Genomic DNA, 19,354 nt, shown 5'->3' with positions numbered 1-19,354 from the left:
AAAAATGGAAATACATTTAGAAATACTTAAATCAGAGTGAACGCAAGACCTTCCCTCTAGATTTTCTTAAATAAAAATTCCTAATAAAAATCTCATCAAAGCTGAACTTTTTTCTGCTTTTCCCTCCTTTAGACTTAGTTCACCTGCCTGTTCCACAATCCAGCACTCGCAGGCTCTTTAACCCAACCCACGCGGCTTCTCGCAGGTGCCAGCCCCAACCCACGAGGGATCTCCTTCGCTCCTCCCACCTGACCCTTCGCCCCGCCCATTGGGCGCGCCGTCCTTACGGCAGCGCGCCGTCGCCGAAGCCCGGCAGCAAATGAGCGCAGGCGGCAGCAGCTCTCCGTCGTACCCTCGCAGGCGCATGCGCGCTCGTGCCGGGCGCTCCTGAAGACCTGGCGGAGCCCGGCGCGGATGGAGGCCTGAGGGCGGCGGGGGCGGAGCGCACCGCGAGCTGGGGGCATGTCCGCGGCGGGCGCCGTCTAGAGGAAGGCCGAGCAGCCGCCACCACGCTCTCAGTCGCGGCGAGACGCAAGCGAGCCAGGCCTCGGGCCGCGGCGGCGATGCAGCGACGGCGGCGCCCTCCGCCGCCAGCTTCTCAGCTGCCCGAGGGCTGCGGGGGAGGCGGCGGCGGCCGCGGCGGGAGCGAGGAGGTGGAAGTGCAGTTCTCCGCCGGGCGTTTGGCCTCGGCCGCGGCGGTTTCGGCGGCGGCGGCGGCCGCGCGCAGCACGGAGGAGGAGGAGGAGCGGCTCGAGCGCGAGCACTTCTGGAAGATCATTAATGCCTTCCGCTACTACGGGTAAGAAGCCCGTGGCGGACCCCGGCGCAACCCATCGAGGTGCCCGCTGGTCGCGGCGGACCCGCCGGAACGGGGGCGCCCGCCGCGCTCGCCCTCGGCCGCCACGCCTCCGGGGCGCCCGGACCGGGCCGCCAGATCTGACCTTCGGGCCCCTGAGTCACCTCGTACCACCTTAAGCCCCTCCCGGTCCTGCACAGCCGCGTGTCTGCCGCGCCGTCTGCTGCTCAGCCTCGTGTCTTCTAACCTCAGGATCAGATTAGCTCTCTTGCCTTCCATCCCTCGTTAAAGGTTTGGCTTTGAGGCCGGTGGGGTGACCGGAAAAGTCCTGTTAACAATTGCAGATAGAAGATGATGGTGGTAAAGTCGTCCAGTGCTGGGCATGATCTGTATGTGTTGTCGATGTCCTCCGAACTGAACACACGGAGAACCCAAGTTCACCTACACGTGGGATGCCGTAGGACGAATTTTCCCAAACTGTTGCCAGTTCTTGTGAGAGCTGTATAAGATTTCCACCCCAACCCCCTTGGCGCTTTGAACGTACAGGCACATTAGTGGTGAATGATGGCGCTCAATGTCTTTAACTGGTGGGTGAAATTAAGGTCGGAGGTGGTCCGGATGTTCTAAAATTTGCTAATTATTAAAGAGGGAAATGAGAGCAGGCGCAGTAAAGAACCGCTTTTATGATCTTTTATTCTGCAAATATGAATCGAATTCTCACTATGGGCTGGGCACAGTGGTAGGACTTTCAAACACCCTAACTTCCATTTTTCTTCTTTCTGGATAGATGTTAAAATAGCGTAGTCACAAAATTATAATTCCAAGTTCTGAAAGGGACTTAGATTTTCAGGTAAATAGAGCACTTTTATTCGTGAGAGTTGAGTCCACCGACGGCTATGTTCTAAGTCTGCAGTTGGAATGAGATAGGACCTGCACAAGCAAAACTGTTCCCTTAGATGGGCTCCTGCTGTGATTTATGCAAACTTTTTTTTTTTTTTTAATTGCTTGACTGTGACCTCTTCAAGGGCAGGGACTGAGGCTTATTTATTTTTGTGTCACCAGTGCTTGGCATATGTTGTTGAAGCTCTATTTTTAACAAATAAGACAAGTAGTAGCAAAGAAATACATTCGTCCTTCCCAGATAGCTTGTGAATTTGTGACAAGTCGGCAGTTTGTTACTATTTTGAATTTGGAAACTTGCTTAATAAAAGACTAAAGTTATTTAGGATCTGGTTGCATTTTTGTAACAGGAGTTTTTGAAGTGCAGAGATCTTGATGAAACAATCTGATTCAACCCAGGCGTAGGAACTGGGCTGCATTACCTATGGAGCTCAAAAGGGAATTAACTAGTGTGGGCATTTTATTTAGTATCAACAGAGGGAGGAAGGCAGACAACCACAAAATTGAATTTGATGCAAGTATTTCAGTCACACAGGGAGGAGAAACAACTAACCCTAGATTTAGATAGCTAGGAGAGGTAGGTACAAAAAAGTCTGGTACATTTTACTATTGAAAAATCTAGAAAAGGATACTGGAGTGTGTCCTGGAAAGATAGTGGACCCAATTAGTTAAAATGTGTGTCTCTGCTGGTTCTAATATATTAAGACTAATTTAAAATTGATATTTAAGATTAGGTATCAAATGGGCCTTTTTGTGAGCGGACAGGGACCGTTGACTGGGAGTGGGGCTCAAGCATGGCAATGTAGAAGAGTGCTTGTGTGCATATTCTAATGGTCGTGATACAGTTTCCTATACTCCAGTCCCTCTGTAGCAGTTAAATGTGGGATTGAGGGTAATTTCATTTTTTTAGAACAATCCTTTTTATTTGCATGTACTCTTGATGAAACACTTCTAATAGCCTGAAAATAGTATTAAAAATATGCTTTTAAAAACATCACTGGAAGGACTAGGGGTATAGAAAGCATTTTGTAGCAGAAAATACACCGGGTTGTTCCATTCCAACATTCTGTGATCTAGACCTGCGCTGTTCAATACTGTAGTCACTAATCGCATCTGGCTCAATTTAAGCTTAAGTTAATAAAATTTAAGATTCATTTCCTCAGTCTCACCAGCCACACGTGGCTGGTGTCTGCTATATTGGACAGTGCAGATGGAAGCCTTTCCATCACTGTAGTAAGTTCTGATGGACAATCCTATTCTGAACCTTTAGCAAGTACTTCTAAGTTTTGGAGAGCTTAGTTTCACCGCTAAATGTTTTTTTAGTCGTTATTTGGGGATTTAGATTAAAGGTCTCAGGGCAAGAAATGACTTAATATTTTTCCAGTGGCTTCTAATTTTGTGTTTCCTACAGGTTTTGCTTAGATGACATATTTCGATTAAGGCAAAAATGATTGTCGCATTGAGGCGAATAGTAAAACAAGCAAAAAACAAAAAAAAGTTGTTATCCCTAAAATATCAATCTTGTTATGAATGAAGATACTCACATTAGAAGATACTACAGTTGAAAAATTAAAGGTCTTGTCAGAAACATCCTACTTTTAGAAATAGCAGTTAAGTAAGATTTAAAAAGTTGGGATGTGGAGTTCTTTTGTACAGGTGAAGGAATAGGAATATAAAGAGGTGAACAGCTTGCCCAGGCTTACACAATCAAACTGTGATAGAGTCTGGCCTGAAGTCCAGGGTGGTTCACTGCATTAGTAAGTGGTGATATTAGTAAGACAATGTTAACCTTGTGTTTTAATAAATTTTTAAAGTGGATTGAGACATTTTCCTTCCGAAAAGATACACTTTTCCTGTGTGGAATGCTAGAGTAGTTCAACAGGTGCAGAGGAATGGGTCTGTGACCTTGGTCCTTGTCTCAGACCCAGTATCAGACCCACCCTGATGAGAGGAGACTTAGGAGTTGGGGTCACTGCCAAGACCAGCCTTCTAGAGAGAGCTGAAGGTAGAGATACCCTTGAAATATAGCTGGTCACTCTATTTTCTCCCCTTAGTCACCAGAGGATACGGCCTCACGGCCTCTCGCTGCTGACCAAGTTCAGAACCAAGGGGAGCCTGAAGGTTGTAAAACATTCCTTTAAAGCGGCGTTGGGAAATTCTTTAAAGGGCTGGGCAATGAATATTTTAAGGTCAGGGGCTAGGTATTCTCTGTTATAGCTATTCAACTCTGCCCCTTTGTGGAAGCAACCATAGGCAGTATGTGAACAAATGCATATGGCTATGTTCCAGCAAAAGTCTTTATAAGATGGACCCAATAGCCAGGGGGTCATAGTGTGCCCCCCCCACCTTAAAGTACATTGGTAGTGTGCCTCGTCCTGTTCTGTGTAGTTACATCACTTCTGTATCAGTAATTGACAGTAAACAGGTGCGGGCTCTTCTGACCAATCCATAACTTACCTCAACTACCCGGCAATCATGGAAGTTAAGTAGTCCTCATGGAGAATGAAAAATAGCACCTAGTGGGTATATAACTGAACATTTATTGATTGTTATTTGCATAGGCTGGAATCTTGAGATTCAGTTGGGACAAACACAAGACTTGTGTTTTAGAAGAATTCATTGGGAGTGGTAGACTTCATCTGGGGACAGCATTCCTAGGGAGCAGGCCTCTTAGGAATCTTTTGAGAGACCTAATGAGGGCCTGGGAGAGGTAGTGATTTGCAGAGAGTTTATGAAGTAGAATCAAAAGGATCTGGAGTTGTGGTTGTGGGGTCTGTGAGAAGAGGCATTTTAGGATGACTCATTTGCTTCTGACTAGAGTGGATGTATGGCGTACCATTCGTCAGTGTCAGCCATATGGGAAGAAGTGCAGGGTGTTTTTGGGGGGTGATGATCATGTGCTAAGTTCAGTTTCGATATGTTGAATTTTGAGGGATGCTGAGAGGGAGGTTGTGGGGCATCCAGTGCCCAAGAATACTAGAAACGAAGTACTGTGAGACTATTTAACCAATTGACCCTGAGTTGTACCCTTCACAGCTCTGCTGTTTGCGTAACACATTATGGTCACTTTAAATAGTTCCTTTAGTGTCCTACTCTATTTTATGGGATTGTAAATTGGTACAGTCCTTCTGAAAATCAGTTTGTATCAAGAACGTTAAAAATACTTATCCTTTTTTTTTTTTTTTTAAGATTTATTTATTTTAGGGGTGCCTGGGTGGCTCAGTTGTTAAGCATCTGCCTTCGGCCCGGGGCGTGATCCCGGCGTTCTGGGATCGAGCCCCATGTCAGGCTCTTCTGCTGGGAGCCTGCTTCTTCCTCTCCCACTTCCCCTGCCTGTGTTCCCTCTCTCACTGGCTGTCTCTCTCTGTCAAATAAATAAATAAAATCTTAAAAAAAAAAGATTTATTTATGTTAGAGCTAGCTGGAGGAGGGGCAGGGGAAGAGAGAAAGGGAGGGAAGCAGACTCCCCACTGAGCGTGGAGCCCACTCTGGGGCTCGATCCCATGACCCGTGAGATCATGACCTGAACTGAAACCAAGAGTCAGATGCTTAACCAACTGAGCCACCCAGGCGCCCCAATACTTACCCTTTCTAACTTGATAATTCTTCTTTTGGGAATTCGTAGTATTTTTTTTTCTAAAATACAGACAGATTTAGAACACAGAAAGTTTGTCATATAAACAAGTGAAAGTATCTAGATGCCCAGTGTTTGAGAAATAACTAAGAAAATTTTGGTTGCATAGGTGGGATGTTAACAGTCATTATAGTCATTTACACTGTAGTCATTAGAGAAATTTTTTTTCTGATCTGGGAAAATTCTTTGACAAAGGTGAAGAATTACAAGTACTTCTAAAAAGTTGATGTGCATGGGAATCATTTGGAGATCTTGTTAAAAGGCAGATTACATTTCAGTAGGTCTTAGGTGGGGTGTGAAATTCTTCATTTCTAGTTACCTCCAAGTGATGTGCTGTTTTGTGTATCACGTTTTGACTAGAGAGGCACTTAAATGACTTTTTCTTAACAACAGCAAGGAGAAATATGCCAAAAAGTTAGAAGTGATTGCCTTTAGAAGAGGGATTATTAGTAGCTTTTTTTTCCTGGAGTACTTCTAATTCTCTACATTTTTTGTATTTTCACTGTGAACATATTAGTTATATAAATGAGGTATACCTACCGTGTTTGAGCTGTGTTTCAGGCCCTGGGCTAAGTGATTTGTGTGCATTACTTTGTTAACATTTTCAGTGAAATCCCATTGCGTTGCCAGAGGAACATAATAGTACCTAACCTCGTGGGGTTTTATGGAGATTTTTCAGAGTAATCCATGTTCAGTGACTTGGTGTAGGGCCTGGCTTTTATTTAAATCTCAGTAAGTGATAGCTTCTATAATCATCATTGTCACTGTTGTTGTTACGTAGTACCTTGTTTTGTATGTGAGACAGTTGGGATACAGAGAAAGGAAGTAACTGGCCAAGGGTCGCATAATTTCAATCCAGATCTGTTTGACTCCACAGCTCACTATTATTTTTGTCTCTAGGGGGACAACAGCAAGCATCAGGGTAGCCTCTGCCAACTTAATCTTTCCACGTTACCCTGCCATTCCCCCTTCGCCCCTGACTGCCACAACCACCACGCACAAGCTTCTAAATACCTGGTCAGGTTACTGCTTTACTCAAGAGCTTCTTCAGAACTTCTTTATTGCTATCCAGAGATCAGTAATTTGGCATAAAAACGAGACGATTATTTGGATGAATAGAAAGATTCGGGCAACCAAATGAAAAAGTGTTTTTCATTTTTATTTAGTATGGAGTAAATGCCAAAGAACATTGAGAAGAAAACAAACACTTATTTATTTGTTTGTATATATAAAATGTAAAGAATGATACAGTGAATGCCCATGCACTTAACGCCTGGCTTAAAAAAAACTTCTTTCCCCTCAAAGAACATAACTAACTTGAATTTTCATTTCCTTGCTTTCTTTGTAGTTTTTTTACATGTGTTCAGTCCCTGTAATATATTATTTTTATATAAGATGGAATTGTACATTCTGTATTTTTCTGCAACTTGCTTTTTTCAACAAATATTTACATTCATGAGTTTTATCCATATTGTGTATAGTTGTAGTTTATGGAATTGCATTCCATTGTATGATTTTACTGTACTTCGTTCATTTTATTGGTGATGGACCACTAGGTTGTTTGCAGATTTCTTGTTTGTTATATATAACAGTGCTAATAAGAAGCTAGTTTATGTTTCATGGTGCCCATTTACAAGAGTTTCTTGAGTATGTGTCTAGGACTGTAATTGCTAGGGAGTGTGCATATTAAGCTTTACTGGGTAATGCTAAATTATTTCCCAAAGTGGTTGTACTAATTTATGCACCTCTCATCAATCAGTATGTATATATATTCCAGTTATTCCATATTTTTGGAATATTTCCTGTAGTCAAGCTTTTAGATTTTGCCCATCTGATTGATGTAAAATGGCAGTCACTGCAAATGTAATAATCAGCTTTTAAAAATGATGGGGTTTTTTGTTCATTTTCAGTTTTATAAATAGGTAATCCCCAAAGTGACCTTTAGAGTTATCTGGAAACTTCTGGAATGCAAATTGTGAATAATATCATGTAAAATGCTATAGAATTTCAATTTTTTCCTCTGTTTACTACTTTTGTAGTACATAAGATCCTTTGTGGGTTTTTTTTTTTTTTTTTAATTCAGCTTGGTTGGTTCTTAGTTAATTTCAGAACACATTTTGTATATTCTTAAGTAACTTCACAGCAGTATTCTACTTGATGGAGAAATTTAAAGCATTCGTCTAGTTTGCTGAAAATTTTAAGTTTGGAAATTAAAATCATAAAAATAAACTAATTGTACATTAATCCTCTTTATGTTTCCTTTTTCCCTCCTAGTTGGTGCAAATGTTTACTTCGCTAGTTATAAACTATTTGTCTTTTGTTTGGTTGCTTAGAGAATTTGTAATAAGGTGAAAACGTAAAACTTTCTAAGTTGATATCCTTTAAGAAACCAAAGATTGTAAATCACAGGACAGTATCTCAACATGATAAAGGAATAACTGTACAGAAAGACAACCTTAAAATAAGATTGGACCTGGTGAGAATTCTTTTGCCAATTTAAAAAACACCTTTTATGTTTTAGCACCAGTATGCATGAGCGAGTGAACCGAACAGAAAGACAATTTCGATCACTTCCAGATAATCAACAGAAACTACTTCCGCAGTTTCTTCTTCACTTGGACAAGATTCGGAAATGCATTGATCATAATCAAGAAATACTACTGACGATTGTGAATGATTGCATACATATGTTTGAAAATAAAGAATATGGAGAAGATGTATGTGAAAGTTTGTTCTATTTTTATTTTAGGGTTTAACCTTTGTATTTTGAGGTCTTTATCTTTCTGGATTTCATTTTTATATTTTGCATGGGCCATTTGCTCTACTCAGTGTTTTCACTTACATGTTCAGGCATTTGATTAGGCTTAATAGAATAGTATGCCAGAAACTGGATTTGTTCACAGATTTTTTTTCTAAAAATAGTAAGATAATTGTTGGCATATTGCTGTACGTTTCACATAATGTTCTGACTGTTCCAGCCTATAGAGTTAGTGACTTTAATTTTTATAACCAACTTTACTAGCTGTGTAAAATTAATTTCCCTTGCTAAATTCATTTTCAGTATCTTGTATCTATTGATATTTATCTTTTACTTTAAGAAATGATTTTCACTTATAAATCTCAAGGGACTGGCAGTAATAGAAACCGAAGTCCTCTTTTTGTATCCACAGGATAGATACAGTTGGGCCACTCCAGTGTGAGCCTTTCCATGCTGCCCCATCAATGACCTGGAGGGACTCTCTTCCCTCTCTTAGAGAGAGAAGATGTCCGTCTCCATAGCAGCTCAGTTCTGGTCCTCTCCTGAGTAAAGACTGCTTAATTATATGGTGGTTTCATGATTAATGGACCTTAAATCTATTGAGGGTAGAAGTGAGACCACCAAACTTTTTTCATGTAGGATCTCAAGCTGCACTTGAACCCCGGTTGAGGTGAGAGGCTAGTGATTTATCCACTACACCATCCATATAGCCCCTTAGTAGCACGTCCGTTTGACCATATTCAAGATTGATTCCTTGGTCAGAAGCTAATTGATTTCTGTTTTTTAAACAGGGGAATGGAAAGATTATGCCAGCATCTACATTTGACATGGATAAATTAAAATCTACACTGAAACAATTTGTGAGAGACTGGAGTGAAACTGGGAAAGCAGAGAGGGAAGCCTGCTACCAACCAATCATTAAAGAAATTTTAAAAAATTTTCCGAAAGAAAGATGGTAAATAGTATCTTATTTTTAACCAATTTCTTTAAGCTATGTAAGCACTAAGTTTCTCTATAAGAAACTTCACATTTTCCACATATGGGTGTGTGGTGTTGTATGTGTTCGTAGATGCTTTGTGTGAGGTTGCAGTTAATATTTTGAATACTCTTTGCTCTAGTGCTTAAGGGAAATCACTCCATCTGGAATTACTAAGGTTAGATTGAATGTTCATTATCAATGATGTTTTCTTTTATAATTTGCTAATGGCAATGCAAAAAGCTGCAGACTTTGCATTTTCCTCATTATGACAAACTTGTAAGTAGATGAGGGATCTGCAGCTTAGAGCAGAGATTCTTTTTTGTGCCATGAAAAGCCTAAGCAGTCCATTTTTCAGAATAACATTTATAAATGAATAAAATAAAATGCATAAGATCGCAAAGAAACCAGTTTTGAAGAATAGTTATCAAACTACTTAAAAAGCAAATTTGTGCTGTAACATGCTTTGTATCCTGTATCACATTAAATAAGATCTAGGAGCAAGTATAATTACTGTATTTTTGAAAATACTAGTGTATGTGTTATTTTGAGAATCTCAACTTCAAAATAACTTCCAAGATAAGTTGCATGCATTTTATACTGCTCATACACTCTACCTAATTACCAGTTCTTGACATTTTACATTTTATTCTTTCTTCTTCCTGTTTCCCTCCCTCCTTCTCCTGCTTTATGTGATTATGTCTAAAACCACATATATGCACAATTATCATTTAAACCATGTGAGAGATCAGTTTGTATATATCATTTTTTTTTTAAAGATTTTATTTATTTGACAGAGATAGAGACAGCCAGCGAGAGAGGGAACACAAGCAGGGGGAGTGGGAGAGGAAGAAGCAGGCTCATAGCGGAGGAGCCTGATGTGGGGCTCGATCCCACAACGCCGGGATCACGCCCTGAGCCGAAGGCAGACGCTTAACTGCTGTGCCACCCAGGCGCCCCAGTATATATCATTTTTTAACCTCTTAATACTTCAGAGTTCATTTCTTAAGAATAAGGATATTCCCCTCCATAAACACAGTGCAGTTATCAGATTGAGAAAATTTAACATAGAATACTGTTTTCTAATCTACAGTCTGTATTCAAGTTTTATAAAATTATCCTGAAAATGTTCTTTATAACACTTCTCTATCCAGTCTAGAATCCAGCCCTGGATATTATATTACATTTCATTATAACGTCTTGGTCTTTAATCTGGAACAGTTCTTGGCCTTTCTTTGAGTCATGATGTTGGTGTTTTTGGAGAATACAAGGAAATTATTTTATATATTCCTCAGTTTGAGATTATCTGTAGTTTCTTCATGATTGGATCTGGATCATATGCCCCTTTTCAAAATAATACGTAATTGATACGTAATTGATTGTTCTCAGGATATCACATTCAGAGTCCTACAGTGTGTGTTAGCCCCTCATTGACAATTTTAATTTTGATTAGCCATTCAGAATGTCACTTAGTTTCTCCATTGTGTACTTACTGTTTCTCCTCTTGCAACTAATAAACAATTTCTGAAGAGACACTTTGAGACCATACAATTAATATCCTGGTCCTGCTCAGACTTTCTCTGCCTTAGAATTGTTAGCCATTGATGATTCTTGCATGAACTGGTCTGTCCTATGCTGGTTATGGAATGGTGATTTTCTAACTTTACAGTTATTCAGTCAGCATTCTACCGTATCTATAAACTATTACCTGGAAGGACTAATGGTTCCTATTTTATTCAGTGGGTTATGATCCATTACCATTGGTTTTTTGTTGTCATTGTTGCCTCAGATTTATCCAGCATGAGTCCCTTCAAGTTGACCCCTGTGTCCTTTCACGTGGCCCAATTCTTTTTGAGCACGTCCTTATTTTCTGGCACAACAAGATATTTCAGTCCCATCATGTATCTTCCCTACTTTAGTCCTGAAATTGGATATTTTTCAAGGCCCTGGTTCCTTTAATGTGGAATGGTATGTAGAAACCAAGATCTGGCACTAGACATGCTCATTGTTACTGAGATGTTACAGCTTTTGAGCCTTTCAGTGGAACACACACACACACACACACACACACACACACATACACACCCTAGCATTTGTTCATACTGATCCCTTCAATTCCAATCCAACCCAACCCCAAAATTTCCTTCTTGGCTTTCCCTGTTCTCTATATCTGTCAGCCTTTTTCTGCAGTAAGAACCTGGCTTCTGGCAACATCAATACATTTACTCATTCACTCAGTTCTACAGTACTCACATAATGGTTTCAGAATTACTACCTCCATACCACTATGAAAAACAAACTACCAGCGTGAGTTTAGCATTTGCTAGCAACTATTTTTTCCCCTAAACGAAGGGTATTCATAAAAATATTCTTCACAAGTTGCTCAAGTTAGCTTGGCTTCGATCCCCTATCCTCGGTGTGGTTTTTTTTTTTTATTTGAAATTCAGTATATCGAGGTTTGTTTCTGGTTGCTTTCAGTTTTTAGGGTTCTGTCTTGCCCCCAAACCCATCCTTGTTGATTTATATTTATTTTTTGGTTTGTGGGCTATCCGTTATCAACTTGTGATATTCAGAAAAAGTGTTATTCCCTTCCCTATTCCTTTGATAGCCCATCTCAGCTCCTCATTCTCAATCCCACACCCCATGTAGGTAATCAGTATCATTAATTTCTTGTTTATCCTTCTTGTTTTTATTTTTTGTTTCTTATGTAAGCAGATACAGGTTTTTTCTTCTTAATTACCTCCTTTTGTTTCATATACAAAACGTAGCAGCTTGTGTATTTTATGTTGTACTCTGCTTTTTTCTCTTAACAGTATATCTTAGAAATAGCTACATGTCAGTTCATGGAGATCCTCTTCAGCCTTTTTTACAGCTGTAGAGTACTTCAGCCAATCTCCCGTATTTGGTTTTTTAAGTAGTTGGCAGTATCTTAACGATTATAAATTATGTTACAATTAATAACCATATGCATGAGTATTTTTGTACCTTTGGAAGTATATCTTTAGTGTAAATTCTTAGACATGGGATTGCTGATTTTGAAAGGTAAATGCATATGTAGTGTGGTTAAGTGTGTTAGCTACCTGTTGCTTGCAACAGATTACCACAAATTTAACTGCTTAAAACAGCATACATTTATTACTTCACAGTATCTGTGGGTCAGAAGTCTGGGTATAGCATAATTGCATCCTCTGTCGGATCTTACAAGGTTGCAATGCAGATGTCTACTGGGCTTTGTTCTCATCTGGAGGCTTGACTGTGGAAATGCCTGCTTCTAAAGTCACTCATGTTGTTGGCAGAATTGATTTCATTATGTTTATAGGACTGAGGGCCCTGGCTTTTTGTTAACTGCCTTGGACACCTGCCTTAGCTCCGAGAGGCCAGTTGCAGTTCCTTGTCTTATGAGCTTTCCCCAAATAATCACTTACTTCGTCAAGTGGGCAAGGAGAGTCTTCAGAGCAAGTAGGCTTTCAGTGGAGTCTTTTATAATGTGATGTTATCACAGGCGTGACTGTTGGTTAGAAGCAAGTCATAGATCCCTCTGCACACTAAAGGGAGGGGATTATAAAAAGGTGTGAACACCGGTAGGTGGGGCCGCTTTAGGGTCTCTTGCCAGTTATTGCCACATGTGCCTATAAGGGTCGTACTGTTTGCCTTCTTGCCCGCGATGTGTGAAAGTGCTTGTTTACTCACAGCCTTGCCAAACATTGTACTACCAAGCTTTTGAACTTTTGCCAATCTAATGGGTGGAGAAGCATATCTTGGCCTACTTCTCATTTGCATTTCTCTTATTATGAATGAAATTGAATATCTTCATAAGTTTAAGGGCCATTTTATACCTTGTTTTGAGAAATATATATTCATGTTTTTCCTCTCATTTAAAAAAGTTGAGGTGAGGGACACCTGGGTGGCTCGGTCAGTTAGGCATCTGCCTTCAGCTCAGGTCATGATCCAGGGTCCTAGGATCGAGTCCCTCATTGGGCTCCCTGCTTGGCGGGGAGCCTGCTTCTCCCTCTGCCTGCCGCTCCCCCTGCTTGTGTGAGCTCGTTTGCTTTTTCTCTCTCTGACAAATAAATAAAATCTTTTTAAAAAAATTATAAAGTTGAGGTGAAATGCATATAGCAAAAGTGATGGTTTTAAAGTAAACAGTTTGATGGTATTTAGTATATCCACAGTATTGTATACCCATCATCTCTACAGAGTTGAAAACATTTTCATGGACCTGGAATAAATACCATACCCATTAAGTCGTTACTCCCCATTCTCCTTACCCTACCCCTCAAGCTCTGTTTGTCAGCAGTTTGACTCTGAGGTGCCTAGATGTGCTTTTCTTTGAGTTTATCCTGCTTGGTGTTTGTTTTGCTTTGGAGGGTTTGGGTAGATATCTATCAACAAATCAAAGCTTGTTTGCTCTTATTTTTTTTTCCTTCTGGGACTTGAGTTGGTTGTATATGAAACTGCTTCACATTGTCTCTCAGGTGTCAGATGACTCTTTTCTCACTAACTCTTTATATTTTAGTTTGGATAATTTCTTTTTTTTTTTTTTTTTAAGATTTTATTTATTTATTTGACAGAGACAGCCAGCGAGAGAGGGAACACAAGCAGGGGGAGTGGGAGAGGAAGAAGCAGGCTCATAGCGGAGGAGCCTGATGTGGGGCTCGATCCCATAATGCTGGGATCACGCCCTGAGCTGAAGGCAGACACTTAACCTCTGTGCCACCCAGGCGCCCCTTAGTTTGGATAATTTCTATTGACCTTACTTGAATTTTGCTGATTGTGTACTATGCCAGTCTGTTGAGAAACTCACTGAAAAACTGAACTCTGATACCGAATTAAAAAAAAAAAAAAAAAGTCTAGTACTTCCATATAGACATATATTTCCATGTGTGTGTTCTCTCTGTGCTCACATTTCCTATTTGTACATATGATCTATCTTTTCAACTTGATGCTTTAATGTATTTTTTATGGTTAGTTTTAAATCCCTGTCTGATAATTCCAACATATGTGCTATTTGTGGGTCAATTTTGATGATGGTCTCCTCTCATAACAATGGGTTACATTTTCTTTTTGGTTTGCATGTCTCATTTTTTGTTGAATGCCAGATGATGTATGTAAAAGAATAGTAGAAACTGAAGTAAATAATATTGACAACTAGAAAAAAGGCATTCCCCTTCTGCAAGCTGTGAGCATGGGGGGGTTATTGTGTTTTTAATTTTTAATATTATTACATGTATTAGCTGCTTCAATCACTTAAGAAAAAATTGTCTGTAATACCCTTAGTGGCAATGTAACAATTTTCGCTTTCTAGAAAATGAAATAGTTTCTAAGTTTTCATCTGCATCTCACCTTTTACTTCATGTACATTGATTTTAGTATCTTTCCTGCAATAGATTAATAGGAAGATCTTTGCAATATTAAGAAACACTCAGACTCTCAGCCATGAAAATATAGTTACTTTTTCAGCAGTACATGAACTGTGTCCACAGGAAACCATTGGTGTATTGGAATTGTCATCTGTAAAGGATAGGATTGGGGCTCTTAGTTGGCTTTTAACAGGTAATGGCTGCTAACCCACCGGGTTTGGATCTCTACATGGGTGTGCAGTGTAGATTGTCTGTAGCTGGGTGCCGTGAAAATCACCCACTGTTTTTCTCCTTGTGGCCAGTACATTTTTGACATGCTGTGCTATAGTTACCTGCTGAACACACAGTTGAGGGGATAATAGATTAATTATAGACTTGTGATTCCTGTATCACCTAAAGCTTTCATTATTTTCATTCCATCGTTGATGACAGTTGTGACACTTTACTGGTTTTTCAATTCTATAAATATTTCTTCAATCAGATTTACAGTGTTCTGGGTCTGAGACCCAGAAATAACTCAGTAAGTGAGTAACATTGGAAGCCCAGGTGAAATTATTATTCCAGCCATGTTATCACAAAAAAAAAAAAAAAAAAAAAAAAAAGACCAGTGCTTCCAAGGCAGTTTCTACACATCCAGATATCTAATGTACAAGATTTGGAAGTTATATAAGTAATAATTCACTGACTTTTTAAAAAGATATCATTTAGGAGGTTTTCTAATGACATGTTTTTCTAGAAAGAAGTTTATTCATAGGCTTTAAAGCTAGGCACATTTCGATTACTTCAACTACTGGAAATGCTTGACATATATAGTACTCATTTGAGAAGCTTTTAATTTACATTTTTAGTGTCCACAGACTTGTTAATGAATTTCGTATTCCCAGTTTTATCAGTGAGGATACAGTATGCTTGGGGTTCTAACTTTTTATAACACTGACTCTTTTCTTCATGCTTTTTGTAGTCTTTATTATGTTTGGGTTGAAGATGATTTGTCAGAGATGAAATTGTGTGGTCTTTGTGATCTTTGACCCCCCCCCTTTTTTTTTGCATGTATTGATTCTTTGTTGGATATATGATTTGCAGATATTGTCTCCATTTCTGTAGGTTGTCTTTTCACTTTCTTGACATCCATTGATGTACAAAATTGTATAATTTTGGTGAAGTCCAATTTATCTATTTTTTCTTTCGGTGCTAATGCTTTTCATGTCATGTTTATGAAATCATGGCCAAATCCAGTGTCATGAAGATTTTCTCCAACACTTTCTTCTGAGAGTTTTATAGTGTTAATTGTTAAGTTTAGATCTTTGGTCCATTTTGAGTTCATTTTGTATGTGGTGTAAGGTAAGGGTCTAACTTCATTTTTTTACATATGTATATCTGGTTTTCCCAGTACCATTTGTTAAAAGGCTGTCCTTTCCCCATTGAATTGTCTTGGTACTATTGTTGAAAATCAATTGACTGTACATGTGAGGGTTTATTTCTGGTTTCTCTGTTCTACTGGTCTATACACTGGCCCTTATGGCAATTCCATAGTATTTTAATTTCTGTAGCTTTGTAAGTTTTGAAGTCAAGAAGTGGAAGTCCTTCAGTTTATTCTTTTTCAAGATAGTTTTGGCTATTTGGGGCCCCTTGCAATTCCATATGAATTTCAGAATCAGCTTTTTCATTTTTGCAAAAAAGGCTATTGTAGTTTTGTTAGGAATTGTGTTAAATACGTAGATTGGTTTGGATAGTATTGACATCTTAACAATGTTAAATCTTCCTATCCATGAACATAGAATGTCTGTTATTTAGATCTTCTTTAATTTCTTTCAGCACTGTTTTGTAGTTTTCAGTGTATAAGTCTTTCTTGACCTTGGTTAGATTTATTCCTTAAGTGTTCAGTTCTTTTAGATGTTATTGTAAATGGAATTGCTTTCTTAATTTCCTTTTGGATTATTCATTGCTGATGTATAGAAACACAGCTAATTTTTATGTGTTGATTGTGTAACCCTGCAACTTTGCTTAATTTATTAGCTGGAGGAGCTTTCTTGTGGATTCTTTGCAATTTTCTGCATACAGATTCAGAGCATCTGCAGATAGAGATGGTTTTTACCTCTTCCTTTCCCCTTGAATAGCTCTGGTCAGAACTTGTACAGTGTTGAATAGCAGTGGTGGGTGAAAGGGGGCATCCTAATCATGTTCTGGGTCTTAGAGGGAAAACTTTCATTCTTTCACCATTGAGTATGATGTTAGCTGTAGGTTTTTCAAAAATACCCCTTATCATATTAAGGAATTTTCCCTGTGTTCCTAGTATCCTGAGTATTTTTATCAAGAAAGAGTGTTGCATTTTATTAAATGTCTTTTCTGTGTCAATTTAAAAGATCATGTTTCTTTCCTTTGTTCTGTGATATATTACATTGATTGATTTTCTTATGTTGAACCACTCTTGTATTCCTTACATAAATTCCTTTTGGTCATGGTGAATAATCCTTTTAATATGTTCTTGGGTTCAATTTGCTAATATTTCATTGAGGGCTGTTACATCCGTAAAAAGGGTATTATTGATCTGTTCTCTTTTTTTTGTGAGAATTCTTGTGAATTTTCTTTTCCTGTGATGTTAACAGATTTTGGTATCAATAATGTTGGCCTCATAGAATGAGTTACAGGAAGTGTTCTTTAATTTTTTGGGAGTTTGAAAAGAATTGGAGTTCATTTGTCATTAAATATTTAATAGAATTTACCTCTAAAACTATCTGGGCAGGACTTTGTTGGGAGACGTCTTTGCCTCTTTAACGATGGAAGATTGATGTGGCAATGTTGAAATATGCTTTTAATTTTTCTTTAAGACATGAAGTCTTCCTCAGTAATGCTTATTTTGAAAACTGTAGGCTTTAGTTGGAATAAAAAGCTAAAAATCACACAGTTTTTAAAGGCTACCTTTGTGTACTTTAATAAATGCTATAGGTTCTTTTTTTTTTTTTAATTCTTGTCAATAGTCATACATTAAATATTCTACAACTGCTAGAATTTTGATATAGTTATTATGGACTTCCTTAAACATTGATATATTGTAGGATGTTATATTCTTAAATCTTCTAGTTGGTACTCTCTGTCAATGTATATATTCAGTGCTCTGCTCTAAAATAATAGATAATAATTGAATAGATTCTATAAACATAAAGTCCAGGTCTTTCTCAAAATTAAAAATATTTCTGTTTTTGAAAAGTAGGTTATGCAGTAAGACATTGCAATTAGAATATACCAAAGTTTGCGTCTATTTGGAAGGCTGAATGCTAAATGCTTATGTTAGCATCATTTCTAGCACTTTCAACATGACTTTTTTCATATTCGTTGAATCATGATCATTGAATCATGTATTTACCGTGGTGTCCAAACAGCATAACAATGTCCGCTATATCAAAGGGCATGCATGCTATTGTTAAAGGTACTTAGTGAACTGACACAGAGTATTATTTTACTGTTCTCTATCTACTGTTTTATTATCATTATTTCTACAACATATAGAATATGGACTGGTAAGGAAAGAATGAATTAACTCTTAATCTGATAGGTTATTTTAAAATTAAAGAATAATCAATTTTTTTGATTAGGTAAAACATATCACAGAGTTAAAATTTTTTTAAACTTCACAAGATTTAAAGTCTCTTTCCTATAACTGTTACCCAGCCACCCATTCCCCGTCCTTGAAAATAATCAATATTATAAGAGTAGATAGGCAGATAAACTTTAAATGAAGAGTGCCAAGATACCTGTCAAACTTTTTTTTTTGTGCCATTCTTGGACCTAATGCAGAAATTCCATTGTCTCTTCTTATGTCATTTGTTTTGCTTTTTAATCTAGATTGGTTTCCTTATAGTTGATAAGATGAGCTATCAAAAACCTTAAAAAATAAAGCTAATAAAACAGTTAAGTCCATATCCATGTTAAAGTCATAATTTTGCCATAAAGAAATAAACCCCTAGTCCGGAAAAAGGGACATTAATTACAGTCCTTCAGTATCCAGGTTGATTCTTAGGTAAATCCTGGTCAACTTTGGGTCTCAGATAAATTTCCAGGATCCTGTTTATGCCACGGTAAGCACATGGGAATTTGCTGTCTTTTTCTAAATGAGCTGTCTATAAAAGAAAGTATACTTAAATATGCATAGAATTAACTGTACCTGTGAGCATTAAAATATTTTTTTCCTATGAAAACACACTTGTCCTATTAATTTGTCCAATTTGTCTCTGTTTAGAGTTTTTATTTATTTTACTTTTTATGTTTGTGAAGTAGGCTCCACGCCCAGTGTGGGGCTTGAACTCACGACCCTGAGATAGGGGCACCCATGTGCCCCTATTTAGAGTTTTTAAATGCTTGAGTTTGCAAGCACAAGCAGCTTTGAAGCCATAGATTGACATCTGTATTGAGGTCTGTTTGTTAATTAAGGAAATGCTGTTTTAATTGTGCTGAAAGCCAACCATTTTCAGTAGTTACTAGCCTCTAGTCTTTTGGTTTTAAATAGATTTGGACTGTACTTCAGTGAGCAGTTGTTCATTGAAATTAGCAATATAACTTTTCTTGAAGTATGAGCTCAAAATTTAAACCTTTTTCTCAAATATGAACATAAGCACAGTAACTTTTCATTTTGGTGGTCTGAACCGTATGTATTGAGAGTTTCAGTTTTTGAAGTGACTAATGATGTTATCGTTTGAATTTAAGAATTTTGTGCTATAAAGTTTATGGTTGCTAAGGAAAGAGATGCTTAAGTTTGAGTCCTGCCTGAAATGAAAAATCACAACCATGTGGACCCATATTCTCTTGTGAATCCTGAAAACTGTTGGACTGTATTTTTATATCTTAATTTCATTAGCCCATCCCATTTTAGAAGAAAATGAACTGATACTTGGCATGTGGGAGAAAAATCGATAGTGTCTTTTCATTTCACTCT

At 38.3% G+C, this 19,354-nt stretch overlaps 1 protein-coding gene across 2 annotated transcripts in view; it reads left to right on the top strand.

Moving 5' to 3' along the window:
* Nucleotides 1–132: 132 nt before the first annotated feature.
* CARNMT1 (carnosine N-methyltransferase 1) overlaps nucleotides 133–19,354 on the top strand; it is a 38,762-nt gene continuing 19,540 nt past the window's right edge. Inside the window, exons 1-3 of one of the 2 annotated variants that reach the window (XM_026518829.4) lie at nucleotides 133–799; nucleotides 7,852–8,047; nucleotides 8,880–9,043. In XM_026518829.4, the coding sequence (XP_026374614.1) occupies nucleotides 564–799; nucleotides 7,852–8,047; nucleotides 8,880–9,043 (596 nt within the window). In that variant the 5' untranslated portion in view covers nucleotides 133–563. Of the gene's footprint in view, nucleotides 1,384–7,851; nucleotides 8,048–8,879; nucleotides 9,044–19,354 lie in introns of both variants that reach the window. The other variant, XM_044391121.3, reaches the window with a different exon arrangement.

This window comes from Ursus arctos, unplaced genomic scaffold (assembly GCF_023065955.2).
Source record: "Ursus arctos isolate Adak ecotype North America unplaced genomic scaffold, UrsArc2.0 scaffold_33, whole genome shotgun sequence".
Classification (NCBI taxonomy): domain Eukaryota; kingdom Metazoa; phylum Chordata; class Mammalia; order Carnivora; family Ursidae; genus Ursus; species Ursus arctos.
The sequence above is the reverse complement of the archived record's forward strand: the minus strand, read 5'-3'. Positions and strand labels throughout refer to the sequence as shown.